This window comes from Mus musculus, chromosome 4, assembly GCF_000001635.26.
Source record: "Mus musculus strain C57BL/6J chromosome 4, GRCm38.p6 C57BL/6J".
NCBI lineage: Eukaryota > Metazoa > Chordata > Mammalia > Rodentia > Muridae > Mus > Mus musculus.
Genome location: NC_000070.6, coordinates 74,159,141 through 74,184,523, shown reverse-complemented (window position 1 = coordinate 74,184,523; position 25,383 = coordinate 74,159,141). Strand labels below are relative to the sequence as shown.

Sequence of the window (25,383 nt, the reverse complement as noted above, 5' to 3'; positions counted from 1 at the left end):
CCCAATGATGCCCAGTATACCCATCCAGTTAGGGGAAGGGGATCCAATGCCAGGCAGCAGGTTAGAGACAGGCTCGTTACAATTGTTAGGGGACCCACATGAAGACCAAGTTACTTGTCTGCTACAAATGTGTAGGCAGCCTAGATCCAGCACCTGCATGCTCTTTGGTTGGCGGTTCAGTCTCTGTGAGGCCCCATGGGCCCAGGTTAGTTGACTCTGTAGTTAGTTTTTCTTGTGCTGCCCTTGACCTCTTCGTCTCAATCCTGTCCTTAACTCTTTCACAAGACTCCTGATCTCTGCCTGATGTTTGGCTGTGGCTCTCTGTGTCTGTTTCTATCAGATTATTAAGAACACAAGGAATATGGGAAGAAAAGCCAGAACTGAATAAAAAACAAAACAGTAGCTCTGTGAATTGACTGTCTTCCCATGAATGATCAATTCAACAGTAATAGTCCCTAATAAGGAAGATGTAAGTGAACATGGTTCACAAGAATAATTATAAACATTTTCAAAGAGTTCAAAGGACTTAAAGAAGAGACAAACATTTGAATAAACTTAAATAGGATAGGAATCAATTGATTGAAGCCCCAGAAAATACAAATAACTGAATGCAATAAGGAGGACACCGTATGATACAAAAAATAGAATTTAAGATAGAGAAATATTGAGGAAACCCAAAACTAAAATGAAGCTGGAAATGAAACATTTAGCAAGTGAAATACATAGTTGAGTGAAAAACCTCAACAACATAATCAATAATGAAGCTAGAATACCAGGGTTTTATGAGTAGTCATATAAATTGGTTCATAAAAATTGAAAATTAAAAAAGAATCAAGGTCTTTGGAACACAATAATAAGACCTAATCAAAAATAATGGGCATAGAAAAAGGAGAATTCTACGTCAAAAGTGTATAAAACAAAGTCACACACAGAAAAATTAACTATCTAGATGTTACTTCATTAAGCATAGATTTTGGAGAGGAATTGTGCTTTATCTTATCAATATTAAAAATTCTTCTAGTTTGCCTACCACTTTCAGGCATCACTAACTACAACACATATGTTGACAATGGACAAAGAATATTGCTCTCACCAGTTTTTCACTACATTGTATAAACATCTTGATTCTTTCTGTATCTTTTAATGTTACTAAAGAACCCTCACATAAATTAATCAGTTTTTCTTACAATATGCCTCGACAACAACAACAACAACAACAACAACAATGAAAAGGAAAAGTAGTAATCCATACACTTTTCTTTAAAACTTTTTTTCCCACTCCATAAGCTGGTAAACCACTCTGGAAATCAGTTTGGAGGTTCCTCAGAAAATTGGACATAGTTCTACCAGAAGATCCAGCAATACCACTCCTGGGCATATTCCCAGAAGGACACATACTCCACTATGTTCATAACAGCCTTACTTATAATAGCAAGAAGCTGGAAAGAACCCAGATGTCCCTCAACAGAGGAATGGATACAGAAAATTTGATACATTTATACAATGGAGTACTACTCAGCTATTAAAAAACAATGTGTTTATGAAATTCTTAGTCAAATGGATGGATCTGGAGGATATCATCTTGAGTGAGGTAACCCAATCACAAAAGAACACACATAATATCCACTCACTGATAAGTGGATGTTAGCCCAGAAGCTCAGAATCCTTCTTAGAAGGGGGAACAAAATACCCATGGAAGGAGTTACAGAGACAAAGTTCAGAGCAGAGTCTGAAGGAGTGACCATCCAAAGACTTCCCCATCTGGGCATCCATCCCATACACAACCACCAAACCCAGACAGTATTGTGGATGCCAACAAGAGCTTGCTGACAGGAGCCTGATATAGCTGTCTCCTGAGAGGCTCTACCAGACAAATACAGAAATGGATGCTCACAGTCATCCATTGGACGGAGCTCCCCAATGAAGGAGCTAGAGAAAGTACCCAAGGAGCGGAAGGGTTTTGCAGCCTCATAAGAGGAACAACAATATGAACTAGACAGTACTCCCAGAGCTCTCTGGGACTAAACCATCAGTCAAAGAAAACACATGGTGGGACTTGTGGCTCTAGCTGCATATGTAGCCTGGTGGATATCAATAGGAAGAGAGGCCCTTGGTCCTATGAAGGTCCTATGCCCCAGTATAGGGGACTGCCAGGGCCAGAAAGCAGGAGTGGGTGAGTTGGGGAGCATGGGAAGTGGGGAGAGGATAGGTGATTTTCGGAGGGGAAACTAGGAAAGGGGATAACATTTGAAATGTAAATAAAGAAAATATATAATAATGATAATAATAATAATAATAATAATAAAACAAAATCATTTATCTTAATTAAAAAATAATCTTCCACAATGTAGAATTTTTCCTTTCTCAGAGCTGGAGACATTTTTATATTGAGACATTGTGGAAATTTTGCTGTGATTTTTAAAAAAGTAAATAAGAGGCTATTTTTACATTTGTCATGAAATCAATTGACAGGAAATGAGAAATTAATGTTTCATCCATTTCATATATGAGCTGCTGATGCAGTGAGAACTGGAGGACTGATTGTAAAATACAGTAGGAAATGCAGAGGTATGCCAAGGTATTGAAAAATCCTTAATTAAATAATATTTAGCTGTCTTCTTAATAAGAGAAAATTTATATTATTTACAGGCATATGTTCAAATGTATTTAATAACTACCATATTTTTCAAACTCTACTCTCTGCACTTGGAATATAACATAGTTTAAGCCACAATCCACCATAAAACTGATACCATGTATATAAACAAATAGTAAGAATATGCATACATTTAGTTTGCCTTATAAGGCTTAATGCCATCTGTATGTTCTAATTCAAGAAACTATAATCTAGTTATAAAAAATCATAAAATATCTCATAATATATTAAGTATGTTATAATTTTATTTTGGAGTATAGTCATGGCTCTCTAGACCTGCTATCCATAAGTGGAGCACTCATGCTTTAAATAATGTAAAGATGAGAAATGCTTGCATCTTCTCTTATTGTGAAGAAATTCAGAGGAACACACCACTATGACTTCTTCTCCCTTTTCTGAATATAGAGTAAAACATTTATTTAGCTTAATATTACTTAGCATAACAAGGTGTCATCTTGTTCTGGGGGGATATGCCTTCTCCTTTTCACTTAGCTTTTGCTTCTCTACTTCTTTGCCATCCTTCTTGTTCTTCCATCCTTCCTATAAAAATGGATGCCATATTCATCCTTAGCTGTTCTCTAAAGATTTAGTCAGAGTGCATAACTGGAATCAATCCTATTTCTTTAGGCACAGGATGACAGCCAAGAACAGCTCATACTAGAATTTTGAAATATGCACATACCAGAATTTTGATCTGTGACCTTCAGTCTTATCTCAGCAGACAGAAGAACACAATTCTACTGCAGTGAAGGCTTTATCAAAAGACAGCATCATGTTTCCAGAATGGAGAAACAACTCAACTTGATTTTATTTAAAAATACGTACTGAGCTTTTATTATATTTTAGAACATTGACCCCAAATAAAAAGTTTGGAATAACCAATATATAACTCTATACTTTTATGCTTTTAAACAATAAAATGTATTAGAACTAATTTAAATAATGAAAGCTAGGTATCCAAAATAGCATCAGTTTAACATACAGCTACATGAAGTAATTAGTTAACCTTCTTCAATGAAACCACAAATGTTAGATTTATGTGTGTTGCACATGTATAGAAAGTTCCAGTTCAGACAAGCCATGCTGCTGATGGTGCTTAGCAGCTATAATAGGCAAGCATGATGGACTGCATAGCTCTCACCAAGGTGGTGAGCTTTTTGCATGCTCCACCTTCATCCCCATCACCATGCTGACATTTCCTCCACTATACATAAAACTTGGAAGAAGAATTAAATTGGATGAGTTAATAAAATTTGTTCATTGGCAAGGGCATGATTCACTTTCAATTTAATTAACATCAGGTGAGTAAAGTCTAGCCCCAAGAATAACAACAAATACTGCTTTCATCTCTAGTCAAATGGATTTTAAGTTAAAGAGTTAAACACAACATTCTAACTGTTAGCCATTGGAAAGCACTACCCTTGTACATCCACAGCATAACTGTGATTGAATTTTATAGTGGGATTTTAAAGGATCAAACTTATTTCAATTTTCATCATATGCTTTTGACAACTCTTCTTGTTAGCTTGACACAACTTAGAATCTCAAGTTGTGACACCATGACTTCCCCACAATTATGGATTGTAAACTGGAACTGTAAGATAAGATAAACCCTTCCATTCCTAGATTGCCCTTTTCAGGATATTTTATCATAACAATAGAGAAAGTACCCAAGGAGCTAAAGGGGTCTCCAACCCTTTAGGAGGAACAATGATATGAACTAGCAAGTACCCCCCAGAGCTTGTGTCTCTAGTTATATATGTAGCAGAGGATGGCCTAGTAGGCCATCAATGGGAGGAGAGGCCCTTGGTCTTGAGAAGATTATATGCCCAATACAGGGGAATGCCAGGGCCAGGAAGCAGGAGTGGGTGGGTTGGGGAGCAGAGCGGGGAAGGGGTTATAGGGGACTTTCAGGATAGCATTTGAAATGTAAATGAAGAAAATATCTAATTAAAAAAAAGAAATGAGACTAGAAAAATTCTGCAGCTGAAAAAATTTTAACTGGTTAATAAATATGTTCACCTGTGTCATACACACACACACACACACACACACACACACACACACACACAACTAGTATAATTCAAAGACTCTGATTACAGAGAAAAAAATGGAAAGTTTTGCATGCATGTATTTTTCTACTTTATCTGGTAAATTAATGACAAAAGATAATTTTGTTATTAAAATATTTTTTTTCTTTTTTGATGGCACAGGGGTTTGTTCAAAATCACCATTTGGAATTCTTCATTGTTTTACTACATTATGAGAATATAAATAGAATGCAATTTTAGAAAGAATTCTATAAAATTATATGAAATTTATGGGTATGGTATGGCTTAACCCTGAAATCACACTTTTTCTGGCTTTTGTCTAAGAAGGAAACTTGTCACTGTTTTGGAGCCATTATTATAAACACTTCTAGCCAATTTCTATCTCCTGTCTCCTAAATACCAGAAGGGACGTCTGGTTTTTCAGTATCTCTCTTCCTGTGAATGGGAACCTGTGCTAGGAAACTATATATGAGGATGCAGATAAAACTGAGAGGTACCTGAACATCTTATGGACATGGCAACTGAACTGACTCTATCTCCCTTCTCTGTGACTTCATGTAATAAAGCCTGGTAAAGAACATAAATGGCACATTTCCAGGAATCTACTTCACTCCTACTAGACAGGCATACTGCCTTCCTTCTCTCTCTCTCTCTCTCTCTCTCTCTCTCTCTCTCTCTCTCTCTCTCTCTCTCTCTTTCTCTCTCTCTCTCTCTTTTCTCTCTCTCTCTTTCTCTGTCTCTCTCTGTCTCTCTGTCTCTCTGTCTCTCTGTCTCTCTCTCTCTCACACACACACTCAAAATCTTTATTCAATGTATGAGTGCTCTGTTGCATATATATCTGCCTGTCTGAAGAGGGCATCAGACCCCCCTCCCCCCTATAGATGTTTGTGAGCCACCATGTGGTTGCTGGGAATTGAATTCATAACCTCTGGAAGAGCAGCAAGTGCTCTTAACCACTGAGCCATCTCACCAGCTCTGCCTTCTTTCTCTTAAGCTCTATAAAACTCCTTTAGAAATCTATCCTCTCCCGTATAGGTGGAACAACAATATGAACTAACCAGTACCCCGGAGCTCGTGTCTCTAGCTGCATATGTATCAGAAGATGGCCTAGTCAGCCATCAGTGGAAAGAGAGGTCCATTGGTCATGCAAACTTTATATGCCTCAGTACAGGGGAATGCCAGGGCCAAGAAGTAGGAGTGGGTGGGTGGGGGAGTGGGTGTAGGAGCGTGTGGGGGACTTTTGGGATAGCATTGGAAATGTAAATGAAATAAATACCTAAAAAAAAAAAAAGAAATCTATCCTCTCTTTGGTCTATCAATTCATTTTTTAAATTCATAAGTTAAATATCTAGAGGCAATGGCATGAAATGGCTTTGATAGTCACTAAATTTCCAGGACCCAAACCTTGTCTTTCCTAAGTTACAGACCTGGTCATTCTGAAGGCTGCCCAACTTTCCCCAAATCATTGGTTTGATAGGATAAGAACTGAAGGAGAGTGAATACAGAAACCAATGCTATATTTGTTCTTTGCTTTAAATTTACCATTCCTACACACACACACACACACACACAGACACACAGACACACAGACACACACAGACACACACACACACACAGACACACACACACACACACACACACACACACACACACCTTTCTGCCTTCCAAATTCAGATAGAAACTTTCGTATATTTCTTGTTTCCCTTTGCACCTTCCTTTAACTTAAGCCTCATCCTTCTTTTTTTTCCCCTTTCTACTTTTTGTGAGTCCAGGATGAAGTATGCTCTGGAACACCTTTGCTGCACCATGGTCTTTGAATTTGTTCCTAAGTAAAGAAACAGCAAATGACCAGCTTCCAAAGGGTGCTCTAGCACTTTGAGATGGCTGGACCATGTGTATACATGGCAGCCCACCCTTGTGTCTGGAGCCATTGCACAGATCCACCAGGATCAAAAAAATAAATCGCTATGTGTTGGGCAAACTACAACCAGAAGTGGGAAGGAGGCTGTTGTAGTTGTGTAGAAATTACCTAACTGTTGTGGACATCTGGAATGCTCTAGGGGCTAGTGCTGAGGACTCTGGTTCTGCAGTGTCCTAGTGCCTGCTCTTCGGCAGAGACAGAGTGCTATTTGCAGTCTCAAAACTGCTCCACACTCTTTGTTTACTTTTTTTCTGCCACATGGTGTTCTGGTTGTCCCCTGTGTTTGCTATCACTTTCCAGTTGCTGTGACATGGATAGGGTCAGGGAAAAGAGTTTCTGCATACTACCTCTAAGTTCATTTAGACATCTTTTCCCACTGTGTTCTGTATTTACTCAACGTCAAGGAACGTGATAAATAAAAGTGTGGCTTTTAAAAAAATCAAGGTGCTCTCTTTAAGTGAGAAAATCACCCTTAGCACTCTCATGCTTTCCTCTTATCTAGACTGAGGAACATCAAACGAATTAGCCGATTAAAACTTTGAAGAAAAAGAGGTCCAGAGTGAATGTCTATTAGAGGTGCAACACAGTCAAGATCCCTACACATTAGATAATCTTCAGAAATTGACTTCTTTTCCAGTTATCAAGGTTGAACATTTAAAAATTTATAGTAGATCCAGTATCAGAATCAGAGTGAAGTTGATGAGGATGCTTAAAGCTGATTAGAGTGATGTTAGTAGTCTGCTAGGCTTCCATTTCTCATGATGGCACATGAAAGAAAAGAGGATACAAGAATCAAGGTCTTATCACAGACAGCAGCTAGCTAGCTTGAGAGGCAAGGAGAGTAAAGGGAAACATGCTGGATGATGCTTTGGAAAAGAAGGCAAAGAAGATAAGAACTCTGTAATATATCTTTTTTTTTTTTTGTCCTACAGATAGGTAGCTGTTTATCTCTAACAAAGATTCCTTCAGACTGAATCCTTGTGTACTAGTAGCTCCTCAATCCACCTATGTTAGAAAAGAAATGCCTGATATTGTTTTGTACTTTAAAATGGCCTGAATACAAATCAAACAAAAGAGAAAAATGGCCTGGAGATGGAAGTAGTACTTTTATATCATTTTATAATAATATATGTTTTGCAAGAGACAAAAAAAAAAGCAAATAGTTTGAGGTTCCTTATGTAGTATTTACTCAACCCAGATATACACAGGAGTGATATATTGACCTAGCATTCCAACATGCCTCCACTTTAGGGGAATTCCCAAGATGTTAGTGGCCTCTTACAGGGTTAATCACTCTTTTTTTTCCCATTAGATATTTTATTTACATTTCAAAAGTTATCCCATTTCCTGATTTACCCTCCAGAAACCCTCTATTCCATTCCCCCGTGACCCCGCTTCTATGAAGATGCTCCCCAACCCACCCACCTACTCCTGCCTGCCCGCCCTCCCATTCCCCTACACTGGGGCATCTAGCCTTCACAGGACCAAGGGCCTCTCCTCCCATTATGCCTGACAAGGCCATCCTCTGCTACATATGCAGATGGAGCCATGGGTCATTCCATGTGTACTCTTTGGTAGGTGGTTTAGTCCCTGGGAGTTCTGGGATGGTCTGGTTGGTTGACATTGTTGTTCTTCCTATGGGGTTGCAAATCCTTTCAGCTCCTTCAGTTCTTTCTCTGACTCCTCCATTGGGGACCCCATGCTCAATCCAATGGTTGGCTGTGAGCATCTACCTCTGTATTTGTTAGGCTCTGGCAGAGCCTCTCAGGAGACAGCGATATCAGGTTCCTGTCAACAAGCACTCTTTAGGTTTATCACTTTTTTAATGATAGGAAAAGGCCTTGGCCTCAGGATCTCAGGGTTCCCTCAAGTATATCCTTCCTTTCTCCCATTGCAGGAGACAGGTACTGACCAGACATGGACACCACACCCAGTGTATACTTTCTGTTACTCCAAGATCTGAGACACAAAAAAGGTAATCTTGTAAAAATTTCAGAAGACCCTGAGAAATATATTTAGGTCTTCCAGGGACTCACTTCACCCTCTGACATATAATATTTAAAAAACAATGAACACCACCAGAAAAAGATAGCCTTTGTGACTATAGTAACAGGCTTAGAACCTAGCAAAAAGGAAAAACGGTTGTTTCCTGTTTTTATTGTAGATTTGTACAGGGTTATTTCATCATCAAGGGGATTATTGGAATCAATTGCATCAGGATATTAACTAGGCTAGAGCTAACTTTCCCGCCTTAAATTGGTTGTTAGATGGGATGCCATTAAATGTATTGTTAATTCATGGTGGAGTCAAAATGGACACATTAGGACTGATAAAGCCTTAGAGAAGTATCTTAAGCCTTCTCTTTCTAGTAGTCCTGGCTTCATGACTACAAGAAATCATGCATATTAGGATGCATATTTTCCAACTGGGATTCATATAATGACATTAAGTGATTCCGAGGCACTAACCTTTGGCTCAGACCACCCTAAGAATAGATCAACAGACATACTTGGGGATTTTCTTAGTTGGAAGGGTGACAAATAAAACCTCTAGAGCACCCTACCAAACTTAGATTATGATATTGCTGGACTTGAAGTGCTATCTAGTGATAAGGTTATATACCTTTCATTTTTATTTCATTTATATGTCTAAAGGTCATCACGTGACAATAAAAAAAAACTTACTAAATATACTCGAAAGGATTTAAAACCACATGGCTTTAGATATGCCTACAACAACTTAAGCCAGTACTTGTGCTATCATACAGATTCAATTCCTAATAATTTTGCTCATGTTTCATCTGATCTATAAAATCTACAAGAAACAGATTCAGAACATGTCAGACATCATCATGAAATAGAGTGGAAGTCTCTGGAGATAGATTTCTTTTGTTCATGGTGGAAAGGGTTTATCCTGTATTATAGTGTTAGTAGTAATTCTATTAATCTCTAGATCTTTTATACTAAGAGCTGTTTTAATTTTTATCTCCTAGCATTTAGAGCCAATCTACATGCAGATGGTCCTTTGACAATCTAATTCATCTAAGTCTCCTTGATCATTCTTCAAGGCTTGAACAGGAATCCTAAAATTCTCCTGTGTTCAAATTATTTGATGCTCCTTTATCTGACTCATTGCTTTTATTCTTCCTCCCTCAGACCGCTATGAAGGCACCAAAGACTTCCCTATCTTGCCATGCTTAGTTATGACACAGATAGAACCACTGCTATAGTGTCAATTTTCTCAGATACACTCAATAGAGTGGTATCCCAACTGCTACATCTAATGAACCAATTTATTTCTCAATAGAGATTGGTCATGCTATAAATTCTTTAATAATAATTATGTTTGCCTTTTGTGGGGGAATTCATAAAAATAGGATATAGAAACTGATTAGTGAGGTTTAGTGTAGGAGATCCCCCCCCTCAAATAGAATCACCAATTTTTCCATAGCTATAGCTTGCAATGTCCTTGAACCTGTTAGGAATTCTGTCCTTACAGAGGTAAGAGATGGCCAAAAGGTCTTTCTTCTTAACTCTGTTCCCTTAAATGAGCACCCCACTTTGGAAACTATATGAGGATGAGCATCTACATCCAGACTCTAGGACACTGATAGACAGACAGGGAAAGCTACCATAGCTCGATACTAAATATGGCGAATGTCCAGCATCTTCCTCAACACCTAGATGTGAGCCAAAAACCTGAAGGGCTTTTTCTTCAGCTAGCAGGATTCTTCCTTTTCCAGATGATGAGTCCAGGCTGCTCAGATATATTCAAGGCAGGTCCTGAACATGTTTAACAGAAGCTGTGGGCCCATTAGCTGTCCAGTGTTTAAGTGACCAATCTAAACTGGGAAGGGGGACCTGACCTATACCACCATAAACGTGTATTCTTGACACTATTGACCTACCAGTTTTCCTTTCTTTGTTTATGCAGATAAACCCATAATAAATGGAAATAAGATCCATCTCAGGCTGCTAAAACCACTTATAACCCTCTGCCTTCCATGTAAAAAAGTGATTTTTGGATTACTCTCTCATCTGTAATGTATGGTCTCTACATACCGACCCCATGTGTGGTGTGTGTGTGCTTTTTAAATTATCACAAATATTGTTATCTGTTGTTGCTTGCTGTGTCTGAGATTCCTCTTGCCTTTTACTTCTTTAATTGGCTTAGGAAATGAATCAGATTAAGACCTCCTAGATGGAAACAAGGACATTATCAAACACAGGAGAAACATGTGTACCTCAGATGATCCAACTAAACTGACTAGTTCATTTTGTCCTCATGTCCATCCATTTATACTCATAGATCAGTGTGTTGCTCAATCCTCATCATAGAAGTTTCTCCTTGAGGTAGACGATAATTACTATGACTCACAACTGGACAATGAAACGGAGTGAGGGACTTTGGAGCACCCAGTCCTAAATAGGATGTCTTTATCAAACAACTCCCCTTGAGACTCAGGGATCTATATGGAAAAAAAGTTAGAAAGATTGTAAGAGGTAGAAATGAATGACTCCAAGGAAACACTATCCTCCAGGCACAACAGGACTCATACACAGATGAACTCACAGAAATTATGAGAGTAAGCATAGGACCTGTGTGGTTTAACCTAAGAATCTGAGCACTGAGAGGAAGAAGTGGACACAGGGTTTCACCCCTTACTAGGAAGGTTTTTTTTTACAACTGATAACTATTGGCAAAGAAAAACAAGTTTTTTTCTAATTCCAGTGGAGTGTCACTGGGTACGTCGACTGTACTCCAGGGCCAGACCCATTCCCAGGAGTGGTTGATTCACACACACACACACACACACACACACACACACACACACACACACATAGTCTTTCCATAGATAATTTATCAGCTTCATTTCATGTCCTGGAATACTTCTTTGAGTGAAATTAAGATTTGTAATGGTCATGGTTATCCAAGTTTGAGTGAGGAAAAGTGAGAAAGATGTGACTAACTTGTGGAGAAAAGACAAATTACATGTGGGATTGTGACTCTAGATTTCTATACAGATGGAACCTAGAATGAAAAACAAACCTAAGACCCAAACAGGCTGAACAGTGTGCATGAGGTCATTATTGCTTTGGGACATCCATCAACCAGGATATAAAAGGGACCCTATTAGTAGACTTTTTAGGGTCAGAGTCTGGACTGTCACAGTCTCAATAAGCCACACTCAAGCCACATATCCTCAATAGGCCAATTATACAAACAAATAATAGTAAAAACTACAGGGGTAAATATTCAATGATGCCACATTGGGAAGAGAAACAAGGAGACCCAGTACACATGCCCGCAGGTCCACTATTGTGTCTCTAACATAAGGTTTGCATTTAACTAGAGGACCATAGATTGAAGCATCTAAGTAGTCTTAGTGTATGGTGCCACACATCATCATTGCTTTATCTCCACTCTTTTGGGCAAAATGATGAACAAGTTGACAGCACTATACAAAAATCTCTTTCAGAGAAATAAACTTTCCCTCTGCTGGAAACAGCCTTCAGATGTATGTTTCTTTCTCCCAACATGGGATTCCTGGATAAATGTCAACTGCATAGTCTATTATTTAAATAGTCTGGTAGACAATAGAAATAAAACTTCCTTTCTATGGAAGAAATTATTAGCTTGAGGTTGAGATTAAACTGACAGGGACATCTGCCCTCTTGACACTGTCTGATATCTAGAGTTTCTGAGAGCAACCATATCTCACATAAAAATCTTAAGGAGAAACTTGTTTCAAGTCAGGCTTTCAAAATTTTAATTTATATTCATTAAAATTACTTTGATATGAGTAGTGTGACTTTGCCTCTCTTGGTGTCTTGAAGAACCAGTGTGGTGAGGTTCTTCCTTGAAGTAAGTCTTTATAAAGTGAGAATATATAAAGAAGACAAATGAAAAAGAAGTCAGAAGTAAAAATAAAAGGAGGGTGACGATGAAGAGGAAGAGAAATGGCAGCAGCAATTTTATCCTTAGAGGTGATGCACAAACATTTACTATCACTTAAGAATACAAAAGCTTTTTAGTTGAAGTAGAAACTACTTAGCCTTCATCAAAACTATCATGCAGGGTGGGAGTGTAGCTCAGTTGATGGAGTGCTTGCCTATCATGTATTGGTTAGATCCCAATCACTGCATAAAATACTATGGTGGTGCATGCCAGTCATTCCAGTGTTCAGGAGCTGGAGGCATGTTCAAAGCCATCCCTGGTACATATAGCATCCGAAAGTAACCTCAGATACATGAGATCTTGTCTCAAAGCTAAACCAAGCCAAACTGATCAAACAGATTAGAGAGCTGTCACAATCCATGTAGAAACAAAAGGCGTGGGAATTAAGAGACCAGGAAAGGAGGATCCATGTAGATGGACTTGGGGAGGATTGTTCATAATCATCAATTCAATTTTAAGTAGTACAAAAACCATTCTTTCCATCAGGACGTTCTGCAATGAAGAATGTTCTTAGTTTCAGATGGATATAGTGACCACCAGCCACTGATGGCTACTGAGTACTAGAATCTAGCTATCATTATTGGGAGTTCGGGTTCTAATTTTAATGAATTATAACTGAGTTTCAATAGTCACTAAAAGCAATTGCCTTGCTTAACTGTACATGTGTTGTACCGTTACATTTTTCTTTTTTCTTTTTCTTTTCTTTTTTATTGGATATTTTATTTATTTGCATTTCAAATGTTTTCCCCTTTCCAGGTTTCCCCTTCAGAAACCCCCTATCTTATCCCCCTCCCTCGCCTCTATGAGAATGCTCCCCACCCACATCTTCACAATATGGCATTCCCTTACACTGGGGAATCAAATACTCTCAGGCCCAAGGGCTGCTCCTCTCACTGATGCCCAACAAAGCCATTCTCTGCCACATATGTGGCTGGAGCCATGGGTCCCTCTATGTGTATTCTTTGGTTGGTGGTCCAGTTGCCAAGAGTTCTGGGGGGTCTGGCCGGTTGAAACCATTGCTTCCCCTATGTGGCTGCAAACCGCCTTAGCTCTTTCAGTCCCTTTTCCAACTGCTACCATTACATTTTTCATAAATAATTTTAGAAATATTTTGAATTCACAAAATGTCCACATTCCTTGGCAAGGTAGCTTTTGGAATGAAGTGGTGAACTTACCCTCACCCACAGGAACTTCTTCTTCCTGTTCAGTGGGGGAAGGAAGCAGGGGCTGCAAAGGTTCCATGTTGATGATGAGCTGTTTGTTCAAGGAGTGAAAGCTGCGACTCTGAGTAATGTTGACTCTAAAAACAGACATAAGCCAAATAAATGTAGTGTCTGCTACAAAGACTGGCCCCTCTTTCTCAGTGGCTACCTAACATGAGAACTACCTCTGGACACAGAAAGAGATTGATGCCAATAATAAAAATGTCCTGACATTTTAGATACCTAGCTCTCCTTGTCATTAAATTTCTGACAAGAGTCTATATTGGATATTCAAGTCTGTAAATTAAAGTTCCCCATATGTCATCAGACAAATATATGTTTGGTGACAGACAACACACAACTTTTAAGTGGACACAGGTAACACACTGTGAAGTCTGCTAGCACTGAATCAGACAGGTAGAATGGTAAGTGCCAGTAGCTCAGAGCTATTGAACCACCACCCGAAATCCTGCTCAGACAGAGGACACAGATGATCTGCAACTGTGAGCTGTCTTCATGTTGTCAGATGTCTGGTGTTTAAGATTTCCATTCATGCCCTCCTTATCAGACAGCCATGAAACCCAGTTCTGGTTCTCCTTTGGAAAGGCATTTACACAACAGGAGCTATGACAAGTAGCAGATGTCCAGGAATCTGTTGGTATTTTATTAAAACTATTGTTTGGCAGCTGGAAGTCTATTTTCATTGCCTGTTACAGGCAAACCAGCTGTGAACACTAGCATAGAGGGAAGTGAAGACCTGAAGGTAGCCATTAAATGCTTAACTTTCTCCAGTTTGCTGTCAAAAACACATCAGCCAGTCTTTTGAAATGGAGTCAAATGTCTCTTCTTGGAAGCCGTCCCTGTTTGTTCCCTTTCTCCCTTCCTTTTCACATACTACTCTCTCTTCTTTGACAATTCATTATGTTCATTACTTTGGTCAGTGTGCAATTTCTATTGTACTAACCAGTCCCAGTGTGATGAGAGTACTGACCATTCTTAAGTACCTCACAGTGTCACAATCTACACCGTTTTATAGGCTTTTCAGGTCCTAATCTGAAGTAAACTGAGTACAATTATAGCTTGATATAACCTGGAATTTCAGACTGCCAAGAATTTTCTCAGAGTGGTCATTTCTGTTAGGACTTTCATAAAAAGACGAAGATTAGGATGTCTGTTAGCATCTCAAATTGGAAACACACAGCTGACACTGGATCTATGGGGAAATTCTTGGGACTTGCTTCACCATAGAGTCATTTCTTCCTTTATCATTCTAGAAATAGATGTTGGAACTGCTGCTTATGTACTACATGATGTGCTTGTTGTGTTGGTAGGTAGCTTTCCCATTAAGGAAATCACTGTCCAGAAACCAGATTTTCACTTTTCTTAAAAACAAAACAAAACAAACAGACAAAAAAAAAAAAAAAAAAAACTGAGACACATTGTGAGTTACATTCTGTGTTATCTATTTTCCTCCCAATAGTCTTCATTTGGAGATGTTAAACATTTTGATATTCCATTCATGACTGAATTGTCCAACAACTGCTTGGTTCTGGGTCAGACTGAGGTTTCCAGGGTTGGGTTTCCAAGTATAAGTCCATTTTAGTACTGGATAAAAGGGGGACAACTTGGCCCCTATATACAGATTCATGCTGCTTTATTGTAGTAGAGATCTATGGCTGATGGACATGCCCAGCATTACGTGGATGACTCTTGAGGGTACTATAAACCTCAGATTTTAAATAACATGACAGAGAAGGTCACAATTTTTCTAGTAAGTACAAGACTCAGATAAACCCAAAGGAATTTTCTGCAAAATTCTAGGGCTCCAAACCATAGGATTACTGGATAACTTGAGAGAAAGAAAGAACAAAGAAAGTTATGGGATAAATGGATATCTCCCACCTATTGTAAAATTCTATGGTCTAAATTTTATTTTTTGTTTTAATTTCCACTTATTAAAATATTTTCAGAAAAAAGAGAATATATATAATTTCTATTGTGGTGGTACATAAGAGGTAGGGTATATGGATATGATTCAGTCATGAGAGCCCTCATGAATATTCTAGAGTTCTTATCATTGTACTCTGAGGGCCAGTGGGGTGGCTCAGTAGGTAAGGACACTTGCCACTATACCTGATGGCCTGATTATTTTTAATCCCATAGCCCCATGGAGAAAGGAAGGAGCTACTTCTTTAGTTGTGCTCTTACATTGCATTACATCCTATGACTGCACACGTGCACTTGCCTCCCACATTCTCTAACTACATGAAAACCAAGTAGAACTCCAGGGCAGTCTGTTTTCCCCTTCCTTCAGTGTCAGACAAGGGACACATTTCTGCGTATGGAGAAACCCTCACAAGACATCAACTCTTTCAGTGTTTCAGTCATGGGCTTTCCATCCTTTAGAACTGTGAGCAATAAAATAGTGTTGTGTACAAACTACCCAGTCTGTGGTATTTTGAGAACTGTGAGGAATAAAATAGTGTTGTGTACACACTAACCAGTCTGTGGTATTTTGCTGTAGAAACTTAAGTACACTGTATCTTCTATTTCCTTTAGACTAAAAACTGTTCCTGTTTATCTATTTGAAAAGGCTACAAAAAGGAACACTGACATGATTGTCATTTGAAGCAACTGCTCATTGGAACAATGGCTAAGGATGAGTACATAGTAGAATAAAACCTAAATAGCCAGTTCATTTTACATACTGGCTTATAGACACTGCTCATCTTTTCAGTTTTCACAGAGTGCCTATAAGTCAGGTAGGATAAATATTATATTCATACTGGTAAGGGAAATTCAGATTCAGTGATATCATATAAATTGATTAAAAGGAGTCATGCTCTCTTCTATAAAGGTCCTAGGCTATCTGACAAAACTCTAGAACCAGGCACAGATAGTTTCACTTCTAATTGTTGCTCAGACATGTGATCATCACCTCTGTGCAGGGTTCAAAATACTCACTAAAAATATAAGTTAGTGCATTGCCCTTGGTTGTCTCCTAAAACTTGAAGGGAAGATCTCAGTGCATCAGACAAACATTTGTGTGTGTGTTTGTATGTATCCACAACATTATATTCATGTAGATTTTTGTAAATACACACTAATACACACACACCCACATATATATGCAATATATACATATAAACACACACACATATGGCATGAAAGGAGTTGGAGTGGACAGAGTGGTGAAAAATTAAATGATTTAATATACCCAACTATGAAATGCTCAGAAAATAAAATTAAATAAAAACAAAAGGGCAAACTCAGGAATCAAATCCTTGTCTAGTACTTTTGTTTATGCCACACTTTCACCATTAGTGAATGTACAGCATCACAAAGAGATTTGTTTTACAAGTAATAGTTCAAGCTTGGGGCCATACAAGAAGGTCCTACTGTGTGAAACACTTTTCTGAGAATTGCCAAGGTTCGAATTGTTTTCACCTCTGTCCTTCCTGTTCATATCCTGAGGTGTTTTAGCCAATTTTTGGATGTTATATCAAATATAGAATGATTATAGTGTAAAATATAAAGAAAAATGCATTATTTAGATTACAGGTCTAGATACTGGAAAAGCCCTGAAAGCATTGTGTAGTCATTGTCTTAGCTCTTGGTGAAAGCCATATGTTGGCTTACCTCATGGCAGACAAGGTGGAAAGACAAAGTGGAATGTTCAAAAAGGCAAATGTGAGGCAGCAGCATCCTAAAGAAAATTAACAATTTGGTTCTAAGAGAAGAACACAGTATCATCAAGAGAGACTCCATCCATGAGGGCGGTGCGTCCATGATTCAAACACATTTCCTTTAGCCTTACTCTTAATATTCTCACCTCCTCACAACTACTCTATCAGAATCAAGAATCTGGAATAGAAACCATGGTGTCCCCCAAACCTTGTCATGAAGGAACTGATTCCTATGCCACTCTAGAACATGTGCTGTTTCTACACTTACAGATCTCATCTAGTGACTCTGTACAAAATGACTTCCTGGGTTCACAAGCTACTCCTGTTCAATTGAATAAAACTGTTGTTAAGAAATCTGTTGCAGGAAGAAAGTTTGTAGAATTCATGTGGACTTTAGAGTACTGATTTTTTTTTCTTAGCATGATAAAAGCTTGTATTGAAAGATGAGCAAAGTGAAATTACAGCACCAGATCGTGAACTGATGACAGGCAAATGCAGGACATGAAAATGGTTACAAGACAGGATGAGTACAATGACATTTAAGACAGTCATTCACCACTCTATAATCAAATGAAGTAATGTTGGCATACCATTCAAATGAATTTCAATACAAATGTATCCTCCAGACTCTACCTCCCCATTTTTACAGTGTTCTGGTTTGAAACACAGGCCTTACAAGGCTGAGCAAAACATCTGACCCAATGTCTAGATCTAGCTGCCCTGTTCTAAGTTAATAATAATAATGAGATCATTGCTCTTATATGTATGTGTATACCACTTTACATCTTAAAATACTTTTTAAAGCCCCTAAGAAAATTTAGAAGTAGGTCAAGGCAATATAATAGTCTCATTTCACAGATGGGTAAACCAATAAACTAGGAAATTCAGTGACTTACCCAGGCCACAGAGCTGGCAGATAATGTAGCAAAGATTAAAATCTATTCATTTGTGTATCAGAACATTCTTGTATCTTGCAGGTTCTGGGTGTTGTGTATATCCCCTGGTGGAGGATGCTATGCTCCGAGCTGCAGCTCTCCTTCTGCTGTGGCCCTTGGCTAGGTTCAGGGATTCTTTCCCAGCAACCAGCCCAGGAGAGCTTTCCCCAGCATCTTCCCATGCCATCAGTAAAGGCCAGTGAACTAATGTCAGAATGAGCTTTTCTTTCTGAAGGAAAGAATAATCCTAAAATATTCTCAGTCTGTTGGTTTCTGTCGCTTTATACATACATTTCTTTCAGAAGCAAGAATCTATTAGCCTGTCATTTTTTTTTTTGAGAAGTAGAGTCTCAGGTATGAAATTATCATTATCATCCATAATGAAATAAATTATCATTGCCATTATAGACTAACATTTTTTCCTGAAGAATCCCCACAAAATGTAACCTTATTACTACATTTTAATTTTTGATTGCTACATCAAAGAAGCATATATATACATGTATATTCATATACACACATATATGTATATATGTTTATATATGTATATATATTAAGATAATGGTAGAAAACAAATGTTTTTCCATGTAATATGAATTCTAAGTAAGTAGAAATTAAATGGAAGTGTCACTGATTACTACTTCTCTGACCAATGTGCTGCCTTGGAGATGTTAAGGACTTTCAGACTAGCATCTTGGACAAAACACATGTCTAAGGAAAATGATTAAATCTCAGATCAGTTAAATAGAAGGAACAAATATATCATTAAGGCTATTTTCTATCCAAAGTTTCTGAAAAAGTGAAAATGGTATATTTTATTATCCCCGTCTTCATTTCTGCTATGCCAGACTTTTACAGCTTATGAAAAGGGAGAGTGTTCTAAATTGTCTTCTGATCTTTGAAAAGTCTGCCACACATTTAGATATTGCATCAAGGCACTGTCAATCAATAGTTTTTACCCTCTCCAACTCTGCAGGTTTCTCCTATTCTTTAAAGCTGGACTCACCTCAGGACTACCCAAAAGCAGAGATGAATCATAAGTTGTTTATATCTGCATCAGTTCTGAAGAGTTTAGCTATACTCAGCTTTTCGGGAGACTGGTGTTATCAGGATGCCCTTGAATGTCTGGCTTAGCCTACTTTCTGAGAGGACACAACTGTCTCCTCCCTATAACTACCAAAATAAAGTAGAGTACCACTGAACTCACCCAAGATTCTTGAAAATGGAGGAACCTCAGCAAATCTGAACATAAAGGAAATGCATTTGGGTTCCAAAGTTGAAGAAGGAAAGGCAGGTGACAACTATCCTGTGTGAAATTCCCTAAATAATTTATCAGAAGTGGAGGCATTATGGGGAAGTATGGGGGTATGAAAGAAGGTTTTGGAGATAGGACTTGAAAGGTCAGTGGAAGGTGAAGGTGAATAAGAATAGAGTAGAATGATTATATATATATATATATATATATATATATATATATATATATATATATATATGCCAAAATGAAAGTCATTATGTCATATGATAACATAAAAACAAAATTATAAAATAATTTAGGTTATGATGATTTTTATTTTAGAGGATGTGGTATTATGAGAGCATTCACCTTAAGACAAAGTTTGAATTTTAGGATATATATTTGTTTTTGTAAATTGTAGTCACATAAAGTCAGTCTGTCAGAGAAAAGACTTAATTCCTAAGAACAAACTATAGATTGTTACTTTAAAAAAGATGTGCAAGATGTAGACAGGAGATTGAGAATTTTAAGGTTGTCTTGGGTTACAGAAGACCTTGTCTCAAAAAAATGTGTAGTATGAATCTAATAATGGTCATGCCTCTCATTCCATGGTTTGGCATTTGTACTATAGAGGCCATATAAGTGTTATAAAATTACCAAGTGGAAAAGCAAGCTGGCAAAAAGGACTGAAATAATCCCTCACTTCTCCATAAGGCCAAGTAAATCAACCCTTTGATCAGGTATAGAGGCACCCTAAAGTCTCTGAGGTAACTTGCCGTTCATTATATGAAAACACACACTCATGAGTGGAAACTGGGGAGCCCAATGAGACATGAAATGCATGAGGTTGTGTGTAGAACTGCATGTAGCTCAACATGTGTGTGAAAGCTTATGGTATACAAAAGATGATCCAAGTGATTCAAACCCCGCAATCGTTTATATAATGTTGGCTTTTGGAGCTGCTATTCCCTTTCCTTTCCCCATCCTCCTTCTTTCTTGCATCTTCATGTCACTGGTTAATAAATTGTCACTGCTCTACTATAACTGCATGCCTCTGGACAATTCACTTCCCAGATACAGAAGAACCTATCCATCAGCTGTTCAGTCGTAGAGAAAGACCCTGAGAAGCAAGCCTGACCATGTCTTATGAGCAAGGTATAGTTAGGGCTGGTCTATGAGTGAAGTGTGACAGGGTGATGGAACACACAGAAGTAGCAGGAGCCATCCAATAGCATATGCCTTGCTCACTCATGTAGCATTCTAACTCAATATCTATCTGCATACTATGTGATGTAGGAGGGATCCAAGCTGCCTTGAGGCCACAGCCCTGACAAAGGTGAGGGAGATTTCCAGAGGAATGAATCACTTGACTTCATGCTGCATGCCTCTATACATAGAGACATACAAGAGATATCAAAAGTTAGGGTAATAGTTACTTTTTTTTTTTTTTTTTTTTTGTAGTTGTTGAAGGATAAACCTAGAGTCTCATGTGTGGTAATCTAGCTTTTTTTAAATTTATTTTTTATTAGGTATTTTCCTCATTTACATTTCCAATGCTATCCCAAAAGGCCCACATACCCCCCCTACTCCCCTACCCACTCACTCCCACTTTTTGGCCCTGGCATTCCCCTGTACTGGGGCATATATTCCAGTGATGGCCGACTAGGCCATCTTTTGATACATATACAGCTAGAGTCAAGAGCTCTGGGGTACTGGTTAGTTCATAATGTTGTTCCACCTATAGGGCTGCAGATCCCTTTAGCTCCTTGGGTACTTTCTCTAGCTCCTCCATTGGGGGTCCTGTGATCCATCCAATAGCTGACTGTGAGCATCCACTTCTGTGTTTGCTAGGCCCTGGCCTAGTCTCACAAGAGATAGCTATATCAGGGTCCTTTCAGCAAACTCTTGCTAGTGTAGGCAATGGTGTCAGTGTTTGGAGGCTGATTATGGGATGGATCCCTGGATATGGCAGTCTCTAGATGATCCATTCTTTTGTCTCAGCTCCAAACTTTGTCTCTGTAACTCCTTCCATGGGTGTTTTGTTCCCAATTTTAAGAAGGGGCAAAGTGTCCACACATTGGTCTTCATTCTTCTTGAGTTCCATGTGTTTTGCAAATTGTAACTTATATCTTGGGTATTCTAAGTTTCTGGGCTAATATCCACTTATCAGTGAGTACATATCATTTGAGTTCTTTTGTGATTGGGTTACCTCACTCAGGATAATGCCCTCCAGGTCCAACCATTTGCCTAGGAATTTCGTAAATTCATTCTTTTTAATAGCTGAGTAGTACTCCATTGTGTAAATGTACCACATTTTTTGTATCCTCTGTTGAGGGGCATCTGGGTTCTTTCCAGCTTCTGGCTATTATAAATAAGGCTGCTATGAACATAGTGGAGCATGTGTCTTTCTTACTAGTTGGAACATCTTCTGGATATATGCCCAGGAGAGGTATTGCCAGTTCCTCTGGTAGTACTATGTCCAAATTTCTGAGGAACCGCCAGACTGATTTCCAGAGTGGTTGTACAAGCCTGCAATCCCACCAACAAATGGAGGAAATGTTCAGCATCCTTAATCATCAGGGAAATGCAAATCAAAACAACCCTGAGATTCCACCTCACACCAGTCAGAATGGCTAAGATCAACAATTCAGGTGACAGTAGATGCTGGCGAGGATGTGGAGAAAGAGGTAATCTAGCTTTTAAGTGCCTTTGTCTGTCATTGAAGCACCATTCCCACAAACCAAAATAGATCACCCTACTCACCTATGCACTTCAGGAGGATCCCTCTGGATTTTGGAGCTTGCCTCTACCACCTCTTTAGCAACTTTACCACTATAAAATACACAAATACAATGTATGTAAGTAAGCACTCCAAATAATGGGAAAGCATGTGTACATATTCCCAAGGTGGCTTTAAGATTCTATCCATTCCCTTCTTCCATGGGAAAAAATGTATCTGGAGGTTTAGCGTGCCTGTCAGGAGGATAACTTTGTGAAATGGGAAACAGACTAACTGAAGGTAATAGCATAAATCTACAAACAAAAATTCAAAGGTAAATGAATTCCCCACCTCAACCCATTACTGCAACAGACCCATTGTTACCCACCTGTATCGAAATCTACTTCCTTTAAAAAATATCTTGCTGCTTGACACAGTCTTGATCTGACTGGACTTTGCATACCTTCAAGGAAAAGCACAACAGAGGTGATAGTGAAATATTCAAGCAGGACACGCAGTACAACTGTGGTCATTACCAACTTTAACTTCTAGAAAGAAATTAATTTTACATGATGACCAAGCTTACACACACATGATCTGGAGGGGTTTCTCAAAAAATAGAAATTTTATGTACATTATCGTTTGATATGTTCAGCAGTGATCAATGTTATTTCCTTTTGTTGTTTGCGAGCACTGGTCATAAGCCACACATTTGATATTATACTCCATTTCTAGTTCAGGCCTGCAAGAAAGTTTCAGGTATGTTGATGACTAGAAGGAATTGTGTAGAACTGCATGTAATAGGGTAACTCAATTGTCATCAGAGAGATTTATTCCAACATTTGATGGAAGTAGATGCACATATCCACAACCAAATATTAGGTGGAGCTTGGGAAACCTCAAGAAAGAGTGGGGGGAAGAACTCTAGGAGCCAGAGAGGTCAATGGCATGAGAAGAACATGGGCCACAGAATTAACTAAGTGGGAGTCATAGGGGTTCACAAGGGTCTGAAGCAGTCATCACAGTGCCTGAATGGCTTGGTACTAGGTCCTCTGCATACACGTGGAGTTTTAGCTTAGAGTGTTTGTGTGACCCCTATCAGTGGGAATGAGGTATGTTTCTGACTATTGCCTGCTCTGAGGACCCTTTTCCTCCTACTGGGTTGCCTCATCTGACTTTAATGAGGTTTTGTGCTTTGGATATTGCACTGTGGTATATGCAGTGTTCAGTTGCTATTCCTGGGAGGCTTGCTCTTTTCTGAAGGGAAATGGTGGCTTAGTCAATCTGGTGGAGAAGAAAGGGCACCAGACTGGGAGGAGTGGAGAGAGGGAAGACTGTAGGAGGGTTGTAGTAGATGAGAAAATAATACATATTTTAAAAAGGAGAAAAATACTTCTTAGTTTTTTGAATTTTTTTTGAGCCCTCTCTGGTTTGATAGCACAGTTTTAATTGGGCTGTTCATTTTCTTTTTGTTTGTTTTTTTTCAGCTCTTTGGATATTCTAGACACTAATCCACTATCATACGTGTGTGGTAAATAATTATGTCCCTCATTTATACTGTAATGTATTTAAATGTAATGTAACATTACATTTAATAGACTATAAAGAGGTATACAAAACAAAATAAGTATATAGTCACTGGTAAGGCATAAAGGGCTTCATGGGTACTTTATAAACCTATAATCAAAGAAACACAAGAGTCTTACTTATAAAAGGCTTGGTTTTCTACCCCACATTTCCATAAATGTTTGCAGGCAGCTGGTGTTGATGTATGGAATGCCAAAACAGCATTTTTCTATTAAAAAATAACAAGAAATGGCATATTAAACACACTTTATGTTATTTATGCTTTTCAATAGATATTTATATCCTACTGTATATTTTTTTTTATTGTACATGGGTGTTACTTTAGGCATATGGGTCTGTATACATTCCTGTATGGAGGCAAGAGATTGATGTTGAATATCTTCCTTTACCACTCTTTAACATATTTTTTGAGACAGTTTCTTACTGAACCTGGCGTGCACAATTCTAGAGTGGCAGACCAGCAAACTCTACAGATAGCTCTCCTTCACACCCAGCTGGGGGCAAGGGTATTTAAACTAAAATCATTGTTGTTGCACAGTAAGCACTTTACCCATTGAGCCTTCTCTCTAGGAACCCCTCCAATATTACTACGTTCATTAAAGCTGAAATGGTATGGGTTTTTCCTTACTCATTAGATATTCACTAATCTATTTAAGTGTGATAAAAAGCTGATTGATTCATAATTTCTTACCAATACTCCAGGTATCACCCAACTCTCTATCATTTTTTGATTAATTTAAAAATTACTAAACTGGAAGAATATTTGAGTCAAATGTCAAAGGTCAAGAAAATCAGCAAACTTCAGGTCTAGCTTTAAGTTTCAATATTTTGGTAATAGCCTGCCACCAAGTCCACTCCCTGGTGAACCCCAAAAGTATTGGGGGAAAAAACCACTTGGGATTATATAATGTTGTCATAACACTTTATCTACTGTTGATTTATGTCAAGTTTTATAAGTATTTTTTTGTTTCATTTATTCATAACTTAGACAAAGACTTATAGAGTTTATGTTTTATATTTAATGAATAAAGTCTACCCCAATCTGTCTTTGTAACATAGCTCTATCCAGTTAACATTGCTCAGTTTATTTTTATGGGTGGATTGCCATAAAAATTCTCTAGCTCTACACTGTTTTCAGCAATTAACTTCCATTATTCCCACTCTTCAAAGCCACTCTCTTTGGGGGCAGCTTTGATTCTTGGACCTTTCTTATGCACATACACACTTGCACATGCACACATAACTAATTAGAAAATCAGTATCTGACCTCTTTCTGGGAACCAATCACGTAAAATGTCTTCCCTTCAAACTTCAATTTGCAGACATCTGACCTAAGAAAAGAAAGTCTCTGGTTGAAAAACAAAAACAAAACCAAAACAAAACAAAAAAACCAACCAAACAAAAACCTTATAGCTAAACAAGATGCCTGGCTTT

The 25,383-nt window shown here is 38.3% G+C and overlaps 1 protein-coding gene across 3 annotated transcripts in view; it reads right to left on the bottom strand.

Moving 5' to 3' along the window:
* Window positions 1-25,383, bottom strand: part of Frmd3 (FERM domain containing 3) — a 188,987-nt gene that overhangs the window by 17,691 nt on the left and 145,913 nt on the right. For all 3 annotated transcript variants that reach the window (XM_030253548.1, NM_001163732.1, NM_172869.4), the window contains 5 exons: window positions 25,217-25,280; window positions 24,069-24,157; window positions 22,751-22,825; window positions 22,407-22,475; window positions 13,762-13,886 (listed from right to left, as the gene is read on the bottom strand). In XM_030253548.1, coding sequence (XP_030109408.1) covers window positions 13,762-13,886; window positions 22,407-22,475; window positions 22,751-22,825; window positions 24,069-24,157; window positions 25,217-25,280 — 422 coding nt within the window. The remainder of the gene's footprint in view (window positions 1-13,761; window positions 13,887-22,406; window positions 22,476-22,750; window positions 22,826-24,068; window positions 24,158-25,216; window positions 25,281-25,383) is intronic.